The sequence below is a fragment of the Streptopelia decaocto genome, assembly GCF_964273445.1.
Source record: "Streptopelia decaocto genome assembly, chromosome: 6".
In the NCBI taxonomy this organism is placed as follows: Eukaryota; Metazoa; Chordata; class Aves; order Columbiformes; family Columbidae; genus Streptopelia; species Streptopelia decaocto.
This window is the reverse complement of record NC_138660.1, coordinates 58,279,203-58,298,899: the sequence shown is the minus strand read 5'-3', so window position 1 is coordinate 58,298,899 and position 19,697 is coordinate 58,279,203. Positions and strand designations below refer to the sequence as shown.

At 41.1% G+C, this 19,697-nt stretch overlaps 1 protein-coding gene across 3 annotated transcripts in view; it reads left to right on the top strand.

Annotated features, from left to right (window-relative positions):
* Positions 1 to 10,336, top strand: part of ZNF148 (zinc finger protein 148) — a 40,351-nt gene extending 30,015 nt beyond the window's left edge. For all 3 annotated transcript variants that reach the window (XM_082057337.1, XM_082057336.1, XM_082057335.1), the window contains 2 exons: positions 716 to 834; positions 1,160 to 10,336. In XM_082057337.1, coding sequence (XP_081913463.1) covers positions 716 to 834; positions 1,160 to 2,752 — 1,712 coding nt within the window. In that variant the 3' untranslated portion in view covers positions 2,753 to 10,336. The remainder of the gene's footprint in view (positions 1 to 715; positions 835 to 1,159) is intronic.
* The last annotated feature ends 9,361 nt before the right edge of the window (positions 10,337 to 19,697 follow it).

Here is a 19,697-nt window from a genome sequence, read left to right as displayed (position 1 = left end):
AACAAAAACCAAACCAACAGAAAGAAAAACCTGTAAGTATGCAAATGCAAGTTCAGCCACAGGAATTCCTTGTTTTCAGCTTAATTTTTAAAATTAAATGCTTTTAAATTATTTTTTTTAAATAAATAAATCTGGTTTCCAACCAAAATAGGATTTTTTTTCAGAGCAGCTATTTTAGTTCTACAGACAGATATGGGGGAAAAAAAAAGAAGTGAAAAATACAGAGCACCCTATAAAAATGCTAAATTAAAAGCTTGGAAATGCATAATTCTGTTGTAGAAGGGATAGGTTTGAGTTAAATAAGTTTGTGAGAGAACTGAGGAATTTTTATGCAGTCATCTGTCCTGAAGAAAAAGATCGTGTAGTAGCAGTTGAGGAAGGCTGCCTTTGTAGTACTTCATTTGCTGGGTTTAAGGCAGATATCTGCACCTATATTAGAAAGAAGGGGCAAGAATTTAGTTCTAAAGTTTGTGGGGTTTTTTGTTTTTTATTGTTTTTTTTAATGTAAAAGCTTAAAATAATTTTAATGCATCAGCCACTGAGTACTGGGAGAATAGTGATGTGAGCAACCCCTATGCTGTTTTTCAATAGCAACAGATTAAATTATCTTCTTTATTATTTCTAGTAAAGAATATAGTATATGACCTGGTAATTTTTTGGAAGAATATTGATTTATTTTTTTTAGATTAACATTGCTATGTGTTTTTTTTATCAGGTGAAAAGCCATTTCATTGTGATGAGTGTGGTATGAGGTTTATTCAGAAGTATCACATGGAAAGGCACAAAAGAACTCACAGTGGAGAGAAGCCTTACCAGTGTGAATATTGTTTGCAGGTAAGATGACGTCGTGAAATCACTTGCAATTAAAACCAAAACACCAGTCAATTCCCAAGTAGTACAGATGGGGCTTTCTTCAAGTGTTGTAGTACAAATAAATGTATAAAGAATGTTTTTTCTGCTCTGGCGGGCCGTCTTGGTGCGCAGGCGGAGCAAAGTCACAACTGTCTGCACTTGATTTTATTGATTATGTACTGTTGTTTGACACTTCATTAGAAATCGGTAAAGTGGATAAATTGTCAAGGAAATGAGTTAGACAGCAAGGTTTATTTTCTTTTTGCTAATGTATTTATTTTTGTATAATAATAAAAATCTTTTGCAGTATTTCTCCAGGACTGATCGGGTGCTGAAACATAAACGTATGTGCCATGAGAACCGCGACAAGAAACCGAACAGAAGTGCCACCAAAGTTGGCTTTTTGCCATCGGAGGAAGATTCTGGTTTCTCTACGCCTATGAAAGACAACTCCTTGCCAAAGAAGAAAAGGCAGAAAACAGAAAAAACAAAATCTGGGGATAAGGAAAGTGCAGATAAATCAGAACAGAAGAAGGACAAAAATGACTATTTGCCTTTGTACTCTTCTAGTACTAAAGTAAAGGATGAATATATGGTAGCGGAATATGCTGTTGAGATGCCACATTCTTCGGTCGGTGGGTCGCACTTAGAGGAAGCAAATTCTGGAGAAATACACCCGCCTAAGCTCGTTCTCAAAAAAGTTAACAGCAAGAGGAGCCTGAAACAGCCGCTTGAGCAAAGTCAAACCATTTCACCTTTATCTACATATGAAGACAACAAGGTTTCAAAGTATGCCTTTGACCTTGTGGATAAACAAAGTTTACTGGACTCCGAAGGTAATGCTGACATTGATCAAGTTGACACGTTACAGGAAGGGCCCAGTAAACCTGTACACAGCAGCACTAATTATGATGATGCAATGCAGTTTTTAAAGAAAAAGAGGTATCTACAAGCAGCTAGTAATAACAGTAGAGAATATGCCTTGAATGTAAGTACCATAGCATCTCAACCTTCAGTAACGCAGGCAGCTGTGGCCAGCGTCATTGATGAAACTGCTACAGCCTCGATATTGGACACACAGGCGCTGAATGTTGAAATTAAAGGTAACCATGACAAAAATGTCATTCCAGACGAGGTACTGCAAACTCTGTTAGATCATTATTCGCACAAGGCTAACGGACAGCATGAGATTTCTTTCAGTGTGGCTGACACGGAGGTGACCTCCAGTATATCAATCAATTCTTCTGAAGTGTCTGAGGTCACCCAGTCGGAGACAGTCGGAACAAGCTCGCAAGCTTCCTCATCAGATAAAGCTAGTATGCTACAAGAGTATTCAAAGTTTTTACAACAAGCTTTGGACAGAACTAGCCAAAATGATGCCTACTTGAACAACCCGAGCCTTAATTTTGTGACTGATAGCCAGACTCTTACAACCCAGCCAGCATTTCCTTCCATGGAGAAGGTCTACACGTCTATACCCGTCAATAGCTTTCGGTCGGGAATGAACTCTCCGTTAAGAACAACTCCAGACAAATCTCATTTTGGACTAATGGTTGGTGATTCGCAGCACCCTTTTCCCTTTTCAGGTGATGAGGCAAATCATTCTTCTTCCTCCTCTACACAGGACTTCTTGGATCAAGTAACTTCTCAGAAGAAAGCAGAGGCACAGCCTGTTCATCAAGCATATCAAATTAGCTCCTTCGAGCAGCCCTTTAGAGCTCAGTACCATGGGGCAAGAGCTGGAATATCATCTCAGTTTAGCACTGCCAATGGACAGGTGAACCTTCGGGGACCAGGGACAAGTGCTGATTTCCCAGAATTTCCCTTGGTGAATGTAAACGATAGCAGAGCTGGGATGACTTCTTCACCTGATGCCACAACGGGCCAGACTTTTGGTTAAGAAATCTTTGTAAATAATACTGGCACTTTAGAACACATTTGTCAAGAGGGGGTTGCTCTGTATAAGATGGAGTTCTGTACAGCTTTTAAGAGCACTATGTTAAAACAGAAGTAAGATGATATTAGCAAGACCAATAACTGCTTCTTTCTTGTTCTTTTTTCTTTTTTTTTTTTTTAATTTTTTTGGTTAGTCACCAGTCATTGAACTGCCTGTTGTTGGTGCCCCTAGCAGAGGCAGTTTTTTATTCACATGTTTGAATCCAGAAAATATTTTATCTTCTACGAAATTTAAAGTAAAAAAGCCAGTTCCCCAGGTGAGGCTTTCCCCAATGATTATTTCCTGCTGGTTTCCTTGTATGCTTTGGGAGGACAATTTGCTGTCTGATACTATTCATATTGTCATTTCTAAGCTTGTCAGCATAGCCATTGCTCTTCAGCAGGGAGTTGACATGTACTAAACACACAAAATAAACAAGAAGTTTTAAAGTCAAGTAAATATGGCTTTAAAAGATGGCATTTTCTAGAAAAATAATCTTTCTTCCATCTCTTTCAAAATCAATTTTAGACCATGTGCCCTTTACTTCTGCTTTGCATTACCTTGAGTTGTGTTTGGAGGAAAAAATGAATTCTGATAGGCTAGCTCTACTATTTAAAAGTCTAATTAATTTAAAATACTTTAAAAACTTTTTTAAGCAAAATGCCTAACTGCTAAAGCCTTTACTTCGTTCCTGAAGTAATGTGTATTTCTTTGTACAGCTGAATCTAGATGTAACTTTTTAATGACTTTTTCATACGCAGATATCAAGATTTTGAAGTTTTAGTTAAAATACTCTGTAGATTACATTCCCAATTGCATAATGCTTACACAAACTGTGTATTCCAAGATTTAAAAGCTTAATTGTACCTTACCCTACATACTCATAATGATTAACATAGAGCACTTAGTCAACTTGATAGTTTTTTGATTTCTCAAAAAATAAAACCATGTTTAGATTTTTAGGTTTGACACGGTTGCATCATTTTCATCTCATACAGCTCCAATAATTCTTTTCAATATACTTGAGATGGGGTGTTCTTCGCTTCTGTAAAATCTGTTTTAATTCTCTCTCTAGAATTTTGACAATTCAGATCATTAAATTTATTGAAGTATTCCCAAAAGCTGAAGAAGTGGGCATTCAAATTCCCTCTTTTTAGTGTTTGCTTAAGTGAAAGTCATTACAATTTTACCAACCAAAACCGCTGATATGCTAGTGAACAGGGTTTCTTTTTCCAGCGTAGCTGAGTGATCAAAGTTTTTGTTGCATTTCACTTTATAAATAAACTGCAAAGTTTATCCCTGTACCATGAATATGTTTTTTTGAATAGTACTTTGTCTTGAAGTATACAGTATGGTACGATAAGTAGTTCTGTGTGCATTTTTAAGGTGGTAAGATTTGAGTAGCATAACTATTGTGTAGTTTAAGTTAACAAGTTACAGATTTTTGAACTGTATGTTCATTCTATTGCACCTTCCCTAAAGGGACACTGTCTGGTAGTTTAAGGCAGTTTAAGCCTAATGTAGGCTGATTAACCAGGGAAAAAAACACACACACACGTGTATATATATATGTAGGTATGTATTTATAGTTGGGGTTTTTTGAGGGTCTTTTTTTTTTTAATAGGATTGCATACATCCTTTTCCAGCACTATTGCTAGCTGGTATCTCTCAGATGAAGCCATCAGCTAGGAGAAAAGACTGCATCTCAAGGGGCTAAAATATATCCTGTGTTTTAAGACAGGACTTGAGCAGGACATACAGCAGTTCCCACCTCTTCCCAAAGCAGTAGCAATATTTTTCTTTATTTGTCATTACTAGGAAACTGATCCTGCTCTGTCTCTTTTCCCTTACGGTACCACTATTACAGCACTAAGGTCACTGGGTGCAGTTGAGGGAGAAAGTGCATTTCTTATCCATAGGTTGCTTCTTGTATTGACAAGAAATACAATTTACATGAAATTCCTACTTAGTACTTTTGTATAAGGAAGCAGGTTCTGTTCTCATTCATTGACCCTGTGTATAATATAGGAACGTGTTCAAGCGTGCTATGTCTTACCAGCAAATTTGTCTGAATATTTGGCCCTGAGTTAAGAAGAATGAGCCTCAAGGGAGAATAGTAAATTCCTTATGGATTATTAATGATACGTGTAAATGAATGTCTTTGAAAGAATATTTTTAAACTGATCCATGTGTGTCTGTTTTTCTTCCTTTATGGTCAATTTGTTTTTTTGACTTTCCATTCTGTTTTGCACAGACATCATTTGTATGGCCCCTATATGCCAGGAAGCCACCTCTTGTAACGCATGTTTCGTTTTCAGCGCTTCATTTCCACGGCACCCTAGTTTGTGCTGCCTGAATGATGCTGCGTTGGCATCTTTGCTCTCGTGTTCTGTTTTTGCAAGTAGATGGCTGTTAATCGTACTATTTGTTAAATACAACAAGCAGCAAAAGCAAGAGTTAAAAAAAAAATGAAAAGGCTATATTATTACTGCACTTCTCTGGCCCCATAGGGAGGCAACAGGAATAAAGTCACCTTCCTTGTAAGGAGACTGACTCAGCCTAATTTTAAAAAGTTATCGCATTGATAGTCTGCGGTGAGAAGGTGCCTGAGGAGGAGGAGGGAGCAGCTTTTGCTCTCGCTCCATGACGGCTTCTCACAGTCGCTGCTTGGGGTGCGAGTGAGCGAGATCTTGTACCGAGCGAAGGAACTTGCTCTTCCCCGGAGCAAAACGGGAATCATCCGAGGAGCTGTTATTCCTCATGGCGCAGCTGGTTCCCCGGCCAGCTGCTGAGCTGTTCCAGCTGTGCGGTGCCGTTCCAGCTGTGCTGTGCCTTAGGACAGGCTGTGGAGTCCCAGTCTGGCCCACGGGGACTTCTCGTGGGGTTCTTCTTCCTGTACAGTTAATGTGGTGGGGTGAGTAGTCGATCTGCTGGTGCTTGAAGCTTTCTGTACGAGAGGATTTAACCAAATATACTGCTCTGATTTCCTGAGTACATGCCCTCTTATTCTGGAATAAGCCTGTGCATAGTTCTGGGGGGGTTAAACTATGTAAAAAACTCTTGCTTGTGTAATAATTATATTATTTAATAACATTTTCCACTGTTCCTGCTGCTTTTAATTTGCTTTAGATGCACACTCTTCATCTTGATCTGGTCAGTGTTCATTTCTTTCGGTTTTCTGTGTATGTCTGGAAAAAAAGTGACTTTTGCTTTCAGTTCTGTTCTTGTACTGATATTGTTCAGTCGCTGAGCATGAGGCTGGGGTGAGCATTTCTACTCCCCAGCGCTACCAACAGATGTTCTTGGTTAAAGGTCATGCAAGCACTGAATATGTATGTATGTGCCTATATGTGTGTGTGTGTGTGTGTGTGTGTGTGTGTAAGGTGGAATTTTTGGGGATATCTCCTAGTGACAGAGCAATGGTGATTTTAAAAAAAGAGGAATTTGATGACATTTAATACCAAACTATATATATATACAATATGCATATATATATATGCACATATTAATAGGCCATATGTTGGTCCTAAATTACTTGACAGTGTCCCTTTTAGCATGAATCCTTTGATATGTTTTACCATTAATATAACAGACAATGAAGGAATCAGCTTGTAATGGTATACTAATAGGCATTTACATTTTCTCCATTTGATTTGAGAATGAATTAAACATAAATTACAAGGTTTGGGGAGAAGGATTAACCATGTGTATTACTGTATGTTGGTTTGCTAATAACAACATAAACAATTTCAATTGGATGATAAAAGAACTATGTTTATGATTTTGTGTCTCCTAGCGTTGTCTTTAGGAAAATTGTATTTCAAGAAGAAAATAGGACGAGAAAGTATTCATGTGAAGTAACACTTGTATTATTTTTGTATTGTACTTGTCAATTTTTTGGACGATGAGAGCTTTTCATTGTTAATTGAGAAGTACAGTAAAATCTTGCTAATTCGCTGACCGCTAATCCGATAGGTTTATACATCCCCGATGGTCTCTTCCTCACCTCTCTGCAATGGTCTAAAAAGTACTGTAGCGAGGTCTCATGTTAGTAATCCTGTACTACTTCGCCCAAGTACACTATAGAATCTATATGAGTATACGGGGAGGTACAACAAGTATTGAGAACTAAATTGCAGTTGTCAAAATAAATGAGCAAAGTACATTTTGTGATGTGACATCCTTGCTTTCGTTGCCTGCTTCTTCACTATTTTCAAAATTGTCATTTGTAGAGGGTTTCTAAGGCATTGCTGCGAATTATTGGGGTTCTACTGTAACTTTTGGAGTTTATATTCCTGTTCTCCTATGAAAACTTTCCAATTGGACAGATAACAGTATATTCCATGCTTGTTCAGAATATTTTTATAGTATTTGTATCGTATGTAGTAACTATTTGCAATGAACCAGAATATTTGGATGAACGCACTCTGAATTTTGCAGCATTGGATTACATTATGTATGTATATTTGCTAACCAAATTTTATTGCGTTTGAGAGCTTTGATTTTTATTCTTCTTTCTTTGCTTGTTTTAATACCATTACAAACCGCAGGGAAAATCCTAATACTCCTGGGAGTCCGTTTGGAAATTTTAACAGGCAGAAATATGCTTATGCAGTCGGTACCAGTACACATGTGAACTTTCAAATTACATGGTTGGTACTGAAGCAAATGAATAATGTTACGGTTTCCTGGTTTGAAACGTTTTACTGAAGTGAAGCCTTGTAACTTTGAAAGTTCATTCGACTTTACGGTAATGCATGTTTATGTTAGGCATGTAATGCGTTTAGCTAAAGCTCACTTTGCAAAGGACAAGTACTAAGAAAGTATTACTGCTAATGAAAAGAAATGTCTAAGTTAAAATTAAACCTCTGTTCAGTTTTAAATTGCTTTGTGTCAGGGAAATAAATTTATAGTCGCTTTTGCTCTACTCGGCGTATAAAACCTTATGTTTCCTTTTTAAAATGGCATCTTTTGGTAGGAAACACAAACTGAGGCAAGCAAACATTTCTAAGAGTTGTTTCTTGCTTTCCTTAATCCAATGGATGGAAAGGTAATATTGTGTAAACAACATTATTTTATTTTTTTATGCAATATCATGCTGTAAATATGATTTATCAAATAAGGATGTACCTATGATTGAATCTTTGATTCTGCACAGCTAGAGTTTATATATAAATATAAATGTGTCTTGACAATCAAGGACTTATGTCAGTCTTCCTTTATGACGTTTCTTATTGTTATGCATTCCATTTGTTTGACTTGAGTATTTGTATTGTCTGTAAAGTATGTAATGTTTTTATAGCTTGTTTAAAAAGACAAACAAAAAAGCCTGTAAATGCGTAGGAACTGATGACAGTACCGCTCTGTTAGAAGGCACACGATGATGTCCTGTTTGTAAGCAATAATACGTGACAGTGCTAACTTTCCAAGTAGCATGAGGATAAGTTCCAAAAAATACCTTTGGGAGTTAATAGCCTTGTTTGAGTTCATGAATATTCTTAATCAATTTTTTAATCAATCAATTCAGCTGTCCTCCTGCTGGAGCATATACCACTGTTTACACAGCACAGTTTCAGTCACAGAGGGGACAGGCTTTAGATCTCTGGCTCCGTCCGTGCACGCTCTGAGTAAGAGATGAACGGCTGGGCTGCACTTGTGCGGGAGGAGGGACACCGCGAAAGTCGGAGAGCTGTGTCTCTAAAGGAGGAGAGATCCTGTTCTGCTTCTGTGCTGATCCCTGGCAATTCCGCTACTTAAACGTGGAGTCTTTAAGTCCTGATATTGAACTGATGAGACTTGGCACTCCAGTAGAAAGGAGTAGTCCTCTTCTTATTCCATATGCAGTAAACAGTGAACTTACAAGTCACCTCGCCATTTGAGTTGTGTATTTTTCAAATTAGGAGCTATGAGATGGGTTTATTCCGATAAATAAACTAAATGTCAAACTTATAGTTTGAATTGAATAGGTATTAGACTGTACAGAGCAGCATAACTATTTGAACAGTCATCATTGCTTTAGAACCCCCCAGCCCCGGTTTATAAATGTATATGACCTACATTTTATAGAAAAAAAATGTTTTTAAATGCTAGTCATTTATATAATATGTGCTTTGAAGGATTTGCTAGTCCACTTCTGTCACTTTTAGTACACTGGTATATTTTATATGTAATGTATGCTTTTTATTATTATTATTATTATTATTATTGTAGTAAAGCATTTCAGTAGGAGGAATTTTGCAACGGTATGAGGAGTTGAAATTTTCATTGTCAGAAATGAATTAATTATACTGGACTTTGTCTGTGTAGTCCTGTCTTTCTTTTAATGCTCTCTGGAAGGGAACTTGGTATTCAATAAAGCAAGTGACCTCCTTTTCTTTTGAAGGCATACTATGTACTGCTGAATTGGACCTGGAAATATGGATTTGGAGACAGAAGAGTTAGTACGAAGTTTAGTGTTACAAAAGAAACTGTGTTAGGAAAAACGTGATGATCTATTTAGTGGAACACTGTTACAGTGGATTTTCTGATATAGTGTTATTTTCCTGAAGTCCATATGCCTTCTTTGTATTTCAATTATTAATAAAAAAAAAAAAAAACATATAGATAAATTTAGGATAATAGGTTTATTTCAATTATTATACAGTGTTTCTTTATCCTGCATCTATTCCGTCCCTTCATTACCAGACAAAAGACCGTAGCCTGAATTCCATCAGTAAAAGTATGTATATAGGTGAGAGACGGTTTTGTAGGAACGTGAAAAGTATGAATTTGTATATTCCTTATGTTTCTGACAGAAATCAGTACGTGAGTCTTTCTTAATTCCTGTGAAATGAGGATTTTCCTGATATCAAGACTGTGTGTGTGTGTGTGTGTGTGTGTGTGTGTAGGTACATGAAAGGTGTTTGGCAAAAATGATACAAGTATAAAAGGATTTAACGTAGTTCAACACATCGCTTACATTTAATATGTAAAACATTTAAATTTCATAATTCAAAAAAGACAAAAATAGTTTTGCAGGAAACAAAACTATTTGGATAGCAGGCTTGACCAAATGATTTTTTTTTTTTTTTTTGGTTAAACTTGATATATTTTAAATGATTCTATTTCTGCCTTTATTTCTGCCCTAAAAGCAACTGAAAATATTTTGGGAGTTACTCTTCCTGTTTATTTGACTGTGAGTGTAATTTATATCATGGTTTACAAAATGTGGCATGAAGGATTTGATTGTTTTATCTGTATAATACAATGAAAGATTGGTTTTTTTTTTTTTTTAACATAATCATGGTAAATGGTATTGTATTCTTAGGATTGATTTATTCATTAAGTGACTTAATGAGTTTCATCACTTTTGACATTATTGTTTTCTTAATGGTTAACTTAGTATTTTGGGGTTTATAATACCCTTCTATGTATTGTGATACTAAGGGAAGTTATGTTTTTGCTTTATTTTTAATTAAACTAATAGTTTGATAATTTATATTTGCAAATGATGCATTTTAAATGTGGTCACTTGCTGTTTGAAAAATAAAAATATAGAATACTGTTTTATGAATAGACTTAGCAGCATTTTTCATGTTAGGTAATTTCCAACAGAATCTTAATGAGACAGATGAAGGCGTGCAAGGATACGTATCGTTGTGCAAGAACTGAAGTGGATACTTTCAACAATTGAATGAAATCTTTAAATATTGGATTTGAGACATATAAAACTTAGTTCTGAGTTTTCTTCCCCTTTGGATATCCTTCTTGCCTGCTTTGGTTATAGAAAACGGAATATCTGACCTTAATTTTAATCCTGGACTTCTTGAAAATTGCACTGGAACCACTTTAACAGAAACACCTTGTATTAGACCAGCTTTCCTTTGGTGATCCCTGTTTGCCCCGGAGGGCACGTACTCAGTGTCAGCAACTCTTCAGGTGAATGAGAATCAGGACTTTGTTTTAATCTCAGTTGTAAGAAAGTTCTTAAGTCTATTGGATGACAATATGTCATGTGTGCACTGCATCATTTTGTAGCTGTGTAGTATAGAGTATTTGTTACATGAATTTTTCTATCGTTGAAGGAAATATTTTAAAAATCTTGAAGACGGTAGCATTTATGCACTTACAGAAGCAGAAATGTGCCCCCTAGCACCAATTACTGATAATTTAGTTTTCTCACCTTTATTTATTCATGTGTTAAAGGCATTGTTTTCCTTGAATCTTTTGGTAGGGTCCCTTCTGATAAAGACTTGATTTTTGTGACATGTGTGACTCTGTTGATTTTCCTTGGCATGAGAGCAAGTTTTGTATAAGAAAACGTTGAAAGTCGCAAAATACCTTTTAAAAAGGGGAAAAAAACAAACCAAAACAACAACTTGATGAAGTTCTGTGCTAAGACTTGAGCCGTGATCAGACAAGTGCAGAGTAAGTGGGGTTGGGTGCCAGGGGCTCCCCATGTGTGTCACAGCAGGTCTGGGAGCCCCTGGGGCTCCATCAGCCCCTTGAGCTGAGCCCAAGGAGCTTTTTGTCTGGGCTTGGCCTAAACCCCTTCTGAGGGGGTTTAACCCAGGTGACGGAATTGGTGTGGGAGCAGAGAAAGGGCGCTCGGGAGATCTGCTCTGGTGTCCTCGCCGGGAACAGCAGCCGCAGCAGAGGCGGCCGCAAGGCAGCGAGGGATGGAATGGGCACGGGGGTTTCTGCTGGGACCGGCCTGGGGGAAACTGTCCCACTCCTCCCGTTCCCCTTCTCCTGTCCCCCTCTTCCTGTCCCCTTGTTGCTGTCTTGTGGTGCCTTTACCTACTTCTGAAGTCCGGAGCGAATGCGGCAACGTGACTTGGTGTTGACACGGAGCAACGTGACTCGATATGACTTGGTTTCACTACTGCTCTAGTGTGCCATGTTTTGGTCTTGTTTTGAAAATAACCTCTCAAGAACTTGCTGTGGTGTGGTAACATCCAGCCAGTATAGTAACTGCTTTTAATTGTGTCGTGTTTAATAGTTTTAGATTGTGGCTGCACTCTGCAATATACCTGAGCGAGCAGTGCCTGAGTACTCAGCCACCCTGCTTGTCTTTAGTTTTGTTATGTTTGCTTACATTAGTTATACTGATTTTTTAATTTGTTTTTAATTATGCAGTGGAAATAAGAAATCAAAGCTGATAGTTTCTGCGTATTGAATTTCATTATTAAAATTGTTGAATAGTGAAGTGATAGAGAAAAGACGACATTTTTCAATATGTTGATGTTAAAAAGAATTGCTAGAGCGTACATTTTCTGTTGAGTGTGAAAAAAAACCAACATTAAATTAGCTTTACTTTTTGCTAGGAGAAGGAAACAGTTTTCAGTTAAAATGATTGGATATTTGTTTATTTACAGGGCTGAAAAAATCTCTCTCTCTCTCTGAAATGAGTATTTTTTTGCACTGTGCAGGATAAACTATTTCGTAGTTCCAGGATAGTCAGAAGTTTATGAAAGTAGATTTGGAGGCGGGTTGGTTTAGGGAGGTGTTCTGGTAGAGTGTCCATTTGTTGATTATCTTCTGCATTGCACTTGCCGAAACAACAGAAGATAGTTTCCTATAGAATGCTGTTTGCTCTTTTGTCTGCTTTAGTTGTCGAGATACGGAGTTTAGAGAAGAGAGCGTTGGGCTTAAAGCAGAGCCGGTGCGTGTTGTCCGCAGACACCGGCCCTGCCCGGCTGCTCGGGTACATCTGCAGCACCTTTCCCCTCTCGCATCAGCGCTGGGCTTCGTGTTCGTGACATCCCTCCTGCAGCATCTTTTCTAACACAGTCACATGCACATATGCATCAATCACTGGCAGAAATTAAACATGATGATTTGGTGAGGTTCTGTCTTAAAATGGGGGGGCGTGTGCATATCTTCTGCAGTCTGGCAAACTAGCTGGCCGGTGCCTGTGTCGGCCGCGGTGCACATTGTACAAAAAGCACGGCATCCCCTTCTTCCCTCTGTTCTTTGTGTTTCCTTCTGGGTGTTTGCTGGGTGAACAGGTAACTGCTGGTTTTGCCACTTGGAGTCCATGTCCTTACACAGGAGAGCCAGAGCACGTTTCTGCGTGATAATCAAACCCCGCTGCCTTCTGGTAGCAACACGGCTCAGCTTTGGTGTGGCAGCGGCTGCACCTTCCACACCTCAGCTGGAAAGGTGGGTGCCTGGTCCCAAACCAAGCTCTGTGCTGGTATATTTGGCGGTAGCTTGTATGTAGCTGCCTTCATTTAGAAGAGGTAATACCTGCTCTGAGAAAGGTCAACTGGCCCAGTTATAGAAATGCAGGCTGTGCCACTGAACATGTTTTCACTTTCATTTATAGATAGGTTTTTCTGGTTTTTTTCGTGGCTAGGGCCATTTCAGAGAGGCAGAAATAACAAGAGTTTTTCTAGCTGCTGTTGGTTCAAAAGCACGAGCCTGGCTTAAGTGAAACCAAGAGGATTCCATTATTTTAGCAGTGTAATTTATAATATATATTTATGCATTTTAATAAGAATAACAACCGTTCAAGATGTATATTTTTTTATACTCTGAAAGCTCTTCAGGAGCAGCACTTCCTTAATCAGTCTGTCTTGTCACAAGATAAACTGAGTCACGAGAGATGATGAAGTGACGACCAGGAGCGCTGAGAATACGTTCGGGGTAATTGCAAGGTAATCGCGACCCTGCGGTAATGTGTGAGAACAAAGCAGGGGATGTCACCAGAAGCTCAAAGGATGACTTGTTTGTTTTCTCTCAAGGCCTGTATTTTCCATTTGTCTTGCCAGTTCCTGAAAGCTTCTTTTGTTATAAAACTAATGATAGATCAGAACAGCCTAAGAAAGTTACAGCTGGGAAGACGGATAAACAAGGTAAGCGATACCAGTGTGCCAAAGTGATCTTTTCTTCCAAAACAGGACTCAGGAGGATTTTCTTTAAGATGGTGATTTGTTAGCTTAAAGGAAAGTGTCAAATCAAAATAAATGGGATGTTCAGTCACCTACTCAAGTATGTAGCTGGAATGGTGGATGTTGCAGCTAATTGAAAATGAGCCACGAGTGCTCCCGTCGGGTACGGAAACACACCTTGGCAGTGCTGGCTCTGAGAGTCATTCTTGTTGCCTGGAACTCTCTTTTAAGGAGTTGAAACAAGAATGTTGTTTGTGGCGATGCTCAGGTGCTATATCGATAACCGCTGCATCCACGAACTGAACAAAATCGGGTAAAATGCATTTTAAAAGCAAATTATTTTACAGATTATAGCTATGAGCAAACTTGAACAGAAAAAGGCTGGGTCTTCATTTTGTCTAGGAATATACTCTCTATGTGTAATGGCCCATTTTACTGTTGATGTAGGGTTTGTCGGCAGGTCACAAAGAAATGTGATTAGCTAAATGGTGCAGTTTATTCACAGTTCGTGCTGTGTGTGTGGATGGGAATCAGCTTGCTTGTTGCTGTGTTAGGAAAGACGGGCATGTCTGGCAACTGAAGAAGATGTTGATAAGGTATGTGATAAATCCATTCTACTGAGAATCAATCCTTCCCACGTTTCACGGGATGGCCCAGACCTGTGCGTGTTCCAAATTCACACCTTCTCTTGCTGACTGACCCCTGTGCTGCTACTTTCTCTGTTTCTGGGGTCCATGTTTGTATCTTTTGACACTCCTGTATTTTACACTTCAACTGTTTTATCCCACATAAGCTTTTGTCACCTCCCTCACTCTTAAATCCACCTCTGGTTGCCATCCCCTGGAGCAGTTTCCACCAAGTGACACCACATGGACTATCGAAAGTTCTCAAATCACAGTTCGGGATGTCGAGTAGTCAGGTCTGCCAGGCTTTGGATGCTGCACCTGGCAGTCCTGAGGACCTGTGTAACCCAAGGGGAGGGATTCCTGCCGGTCTGTGCAATTTGCAGCATTCACTGCAAGCCGTAAAAGCACACAGGATAAATTGATAAAACCATTTTAGCTTTTAGTTGCATTTTTCTGCCCTTTTCCTCCCAGTGCAGCTCAGGTACGTGGCATAAGGACAGAGAATTTTTCATTAGGCCTTTTCTAAAACTTTCTCAAATGGTTTGCGATGGTTTTCCTGGAAGGTGGTGTAGACCTCGGGGCAGTGCAGAGGAAGGCTGGCATGAGCACAGCGGTGGCCAAACCCGCTGTGTGTCACACAGCCATCCCGAGCGTGTGCTGAGGCAATTTATACCATTCCACATCACCACATATTTGTTATGAATAATCTTGGAGCTGCTTCTCTTGCATTCAGGTTACCTCTGTATGTGCAAAGCCCGTTCTCTAAAGAAAGCAAACCGCTTTGCACAACTGCCACTTGTTGATGGCCCTTGGAGAAGTGACGGCGTACGTCACTCTGCGGTTTTGCTCGTGTGCTGAGTATGGAAAAGCAGCGTGTTCCTCAGGAGCGCAGGCGGCCCCGCTGCAGCAGTGCTGCCTATTGGGTTCTTTTGCCAAGAAGGAAAGCGTCGAAAATTGCCGTGGCTTACACAGGATCAGATGGAGACCAAGGACAAGCACTCCTGAAAGTGCTTTTAAACAGCGGTACTTGGTGAAGAATAGTGAGGACAGCAGGACCAGGGCAGTGATCATCCCCCTATACTCAGCACCAGTGAGGCTGCACCTCAAATCCTGTGTTCAGTTTTGGGCCCCTCGCTACAGGAAAAACATTGAGGTGCTGGAGAGAATTCAGAGAAGGGAATGGAGCTGGTGAAGGGTGTGGAGCACAAGTCTGATGAGGAGCAGCTGAGGCAACTGGGGCTGTTCAACCTGGAGAACAGGAGGCTGAGGGGAGACCTTGTCGCTGTTTACAACTACCTGAAAGGAGGTTGTAGCATGGAGGGTGTTGGTCTTTTCTCCCCAAGTAACAAGTGACTGGACAAGAGGAAATGGCCTCAAGTTGCACCAGAGGAGGTTCAGATTGGATATTAGGAAAAAAATTTTCAAAGGGTTGTCAGGCATTGGAACAGGCTGCCCAGGGCAGTGGTGGAGTCACCATCCCTGGAGCTGTTTAAAGGCCGTGTAGATGAAGTTCTTACAGATGTGGTTTAGTGACAGTGTCAGGTTAACAGTTGGACTCCGTGATCTCGAGGTTCTCTTCCAACCAAAATGGTTCTGTGGTTCTATGATTTTAATGTTGATGTGTTCCTTGAAAATACCTTTTGTGGGATTCCCGCAGTCTCTATTACCTGTTTGGCTCTTGTGTAACGTGCGCACACATGCGTAGGGGCAGACGTGCCTGCAGGCAAGTCCCAGGGCTCGGTCCTCAGTGAATTACTGACTGTTCACCAGTTCTGCAAGAACTGAAGATACTTACTGCACATTTTGCACTGTCCCTCAAGATGAGATAATGTGGTTGAACCTGTTCCTGGATAGTTGTAAAGAGTGTAAAGATAACGAAGCTGGCGGACAGCTTCCACAATATTGCAGAAATGGCATGTCTTGGGGAGATACCTGCTGATTTCCTCAGTTAGGCTTCACCCCCCTTTGAGAAGCACCTGTCTTCTCTGAACTCTTGCTTTCCTTTTCTGACACTCGCCCGTCCTTGCTGTGTCTGCCCAAGAGTAAAGGCTTGTTTACATGTTGCCTCCATGGGACACTGGAAAATTCAAGTGGGTTCACTAGATTACGTGATGTCTTGTGTGGGTACTTTATTGAAAATTAAAATGGCCCTAACTCATTTTGGCTGACTTCATTTTGGAAGTAAAATAAGTCAGTGACTGCTATTCAACCTCTAAGGAAGGGTGTCTAGCTTTAGATTTAATCCTGTTTACATTGAGACTATCCAAAATTCGTGCCTTTAATTCAGACGGAGCTTTGTCTATGCAGGGTCACAGGGCTTCTTGGCAGCCCTGAACAGGGAAGTTACGCTGAAGTGAGTTCGTATTGAAACCAGGTTGCAGCCGCTCCTGTGCAGAGCCGGAGCCCCATGTCCCCGCGGTTGGCAGCTTTCCCTCCTGCTGAAACCAAGCAGCTCTGAATTTCATTATTTTTATTTTTTGCTGGACTCCTGAGAATGTCAGGTTTAGTGGAATTCTGCTCCTGAACCCTAATTAGTTCGGCTTCCCGCACTCAGCGACACGTGTGCCGCTGCCCACCGCTTTGGCACCGCCGTCTCAGCCCCTCCTGCAGGAACCACCCGGCGCTTCCTCCGGCCCCGAGTGGAAACGCTCGGAACCGGGTCGATCAAGCGGCCCCGGCGGGCAGGGGCTGCCCGGGACCGAGCTCCAGCGCCCGGCCGGGGGTGGCAGCGCTGCCCGGGTAGACGTGGCAGCGCCCGGGGCGGCCCCGCTCGGGAGGCGGCGCCGCGGGGCAGCGGGCGCGGGGCGGCGGGCGGGCCCGGGCGGCGCAGGTGAGTGGGGGAGTGGAGCCGGGGGAACCCGCGCCCCAACGCGGCGGGGCCGAGCGGGGGTGCGGGGGACACAAGGCCAAGCGGCGGGGACCGTGCGGGGGACACCGCGCTTTGCTTTACTTTGCGTTGCTTTGGCCGCTGCTCCGTCCGGTTGGGGTGGTGCGGTAGCTCGCTCGGGGCGGGGGGGGGGGTGTAGGAAATGGGGGAAAGAAAAGCTGAAGAATAAAAGTGGAGGGGGGCGGGGGGGGGGGGAGAGAAAAGAAAGGCGAGTTAAAAGGAAAAAGGCAAAAGGAAAAAAAAAGGTAAATTAAAAAAGGTAAAAGAAAAAAGGCGAATTAAAAGGAAAAAAAGGCAAAAGGAAAAAAGGTGAAAGAAAAGGGCGAATTAAAAGGAAAAAAAGGCAAAAGGAAAAAAGGTGAAAGAAAAGGGCGAATTAAAAGGAAAAAAGGCAAAAGGAAAAAAGGTGAAAGAAAAGGGCGAATTAAAAGGAAAAAAAGGCAAAAGAAAAAAGGTGAAAGAAAAAGGGAAAAAAGGCAAAAGAAAAAAGGTGAATTAAGAGGAAAAAAGGCAAAAGAAAAAAGGCAAATTGAAAAAAGGCAAAAGAAAAAAAGGTGAATTAAGAGGAAAAAAAGGCAAAAGGAAAAAGCTGAATTAACAGAAAAAAAAAGCAAAAGATGAATTAAAAGGAAAAAAAGGCAAAAGGAAAAAGGGCAAAAGAAAAAAGAAGGGCAAATTAAATGTAAAAAAAGGAAAAATAAAGGAAAAAAGCAAATCAAAAGAAAAAACAAACAACAAACCAAAACAACCAAGCATACAACAACAACAACAAAAAGCAAAGGAAAACAAAAAAATCAGGGAGAAAGGCAGGAAAAAAAAAAAGGCAGAAAAGAAAAGGAATTAAAAAGAAAAGGAAGAGCGCGCAGGTGCTGCCGTGTTCTCCGGGAAGGGGGCGGCGCAGCCCCGGGGCAGCGATGGGCCGGAGGCACGAACGCGTTGGCAGCACCGCAGCCTCTGCAAAACCGAAGCCGTCTGACCGCACCGGGAAATTAAAGCTGCTGGGGTGAGCCCGGGCTTGTTTCCTGCCTCTCGTGTTCCGCAGAGTTAGTTACGCTGCAGAGATATGTAAAAACAATAAGAGTTTGGTAATTCTCCTGGCTATTGGAGTAAATGAATAACTGGGAATAACCGAGCGCTCCTGTGCGTGGCATTACCTTCTGGCTGCTTTATTTCCCTTTAATTCCTGCCTTCTTCAGGGTCCCCTAAATTAGATGTTTTTAAGAACTTGACCTGGAGAGGAGTTGAGGGGATTTATTAAAGCTGAAGTGCTGTTGGCTGCTGGGTCCCTTGAGGAAGGAGGTTTGGAAGCAACTCCTCTGGCAGGGACGGGGGTCTTGGGGGTTGCGGGACCACCCGCAGTTGTGCTTGGGAAGGCGTTAACCTTTTGTCTTTAAGATCAGCCAGCTGTTGAGTAGCTCAGAGCAGCGACACTTAGCTCAGAAGTGGCTTTAATGTTACAACTGATAATATATTATTGCTTTGAAAGGAAGGCAGGGAAGTTTCACCTGTAGGAACCTGGTTTTGTAATTAAACATAGAAGCGTTGCAGGAAAAGGAGATGAGGCTGTGTAGTGTTTCTACGAGGAGCTTTGCTAATGCTGTTCTGCTTTCTCGAGCGTAAATGGTATGGAAAGGTTAAAACAACCATTCTTCTTTCATTTATAGACCAATTAGCGTCTTTGGCAGAAACTTCATGGAAAGTAATGCAATTAACTTGTGAGTTAGACACTCACTTATATTAGAGGAAATTTGTGCCTGTTTGGCTTTTTTGGCTGGCTGGTGCGTATAGCAGAAAAAGCTTCTGCTGGGTCGGTGACCTAGATAGATAATACTGCCCAAAACCATCTCTCTGCTGTGCAGCAACGTAAAAACTCTTCTGTGCTGGTTGAGTGCTGCGTGGAACGAGAGGAAGGCTCCTGCCCCAAGGACTTTCCACTTTCAGACCCCAAGATACGTGCATGTCGCGTGGACTGGGACGTGGCTGCATGTGCAGCTGCCGTCTTGGCATGTTTGCTCAGCTCTCCCTTCTGTGCTTTACACCGCTCCTGTGTTTGCTTCGGTTGCCACGCAGGGCTGAATGGATCCATACATTGAGGAGGGATGTAAACAATTTCAGAATTGAGTAATAAGTTATTAAGTGGCTGGAAATGCTGTGCAGGTGCAATAGTGGAGGGGTAATTTCCTGTGACTTCAGAGGAGAAAGCGCTTACACTGACACAAGCAGGAATAAGCTGAAAGAGCACAGGAGCACAGGGCAGGAGGGGTGTTTTAACGCTCAGAAAATGGAGGGAAATTGTGACATAGGGTGTTTTAAATGTCCAGGAGGGTAACATTTAATGGTTGGACACAATGATCTTGAGGGTGTCTTCCAGCCAAAATGATTCTATGATTCTATAATTTCCTGCAAGGTGAGTTCCAGGTGTGAAATCCATGCAGCCTCCCTGGGCTTTGCCCATCCAGGAGTTTGAGTGGCCACAGTGAGCCCTTTACTGAGGGAAATCTCTGTCGAGGAAGGGCTATCTT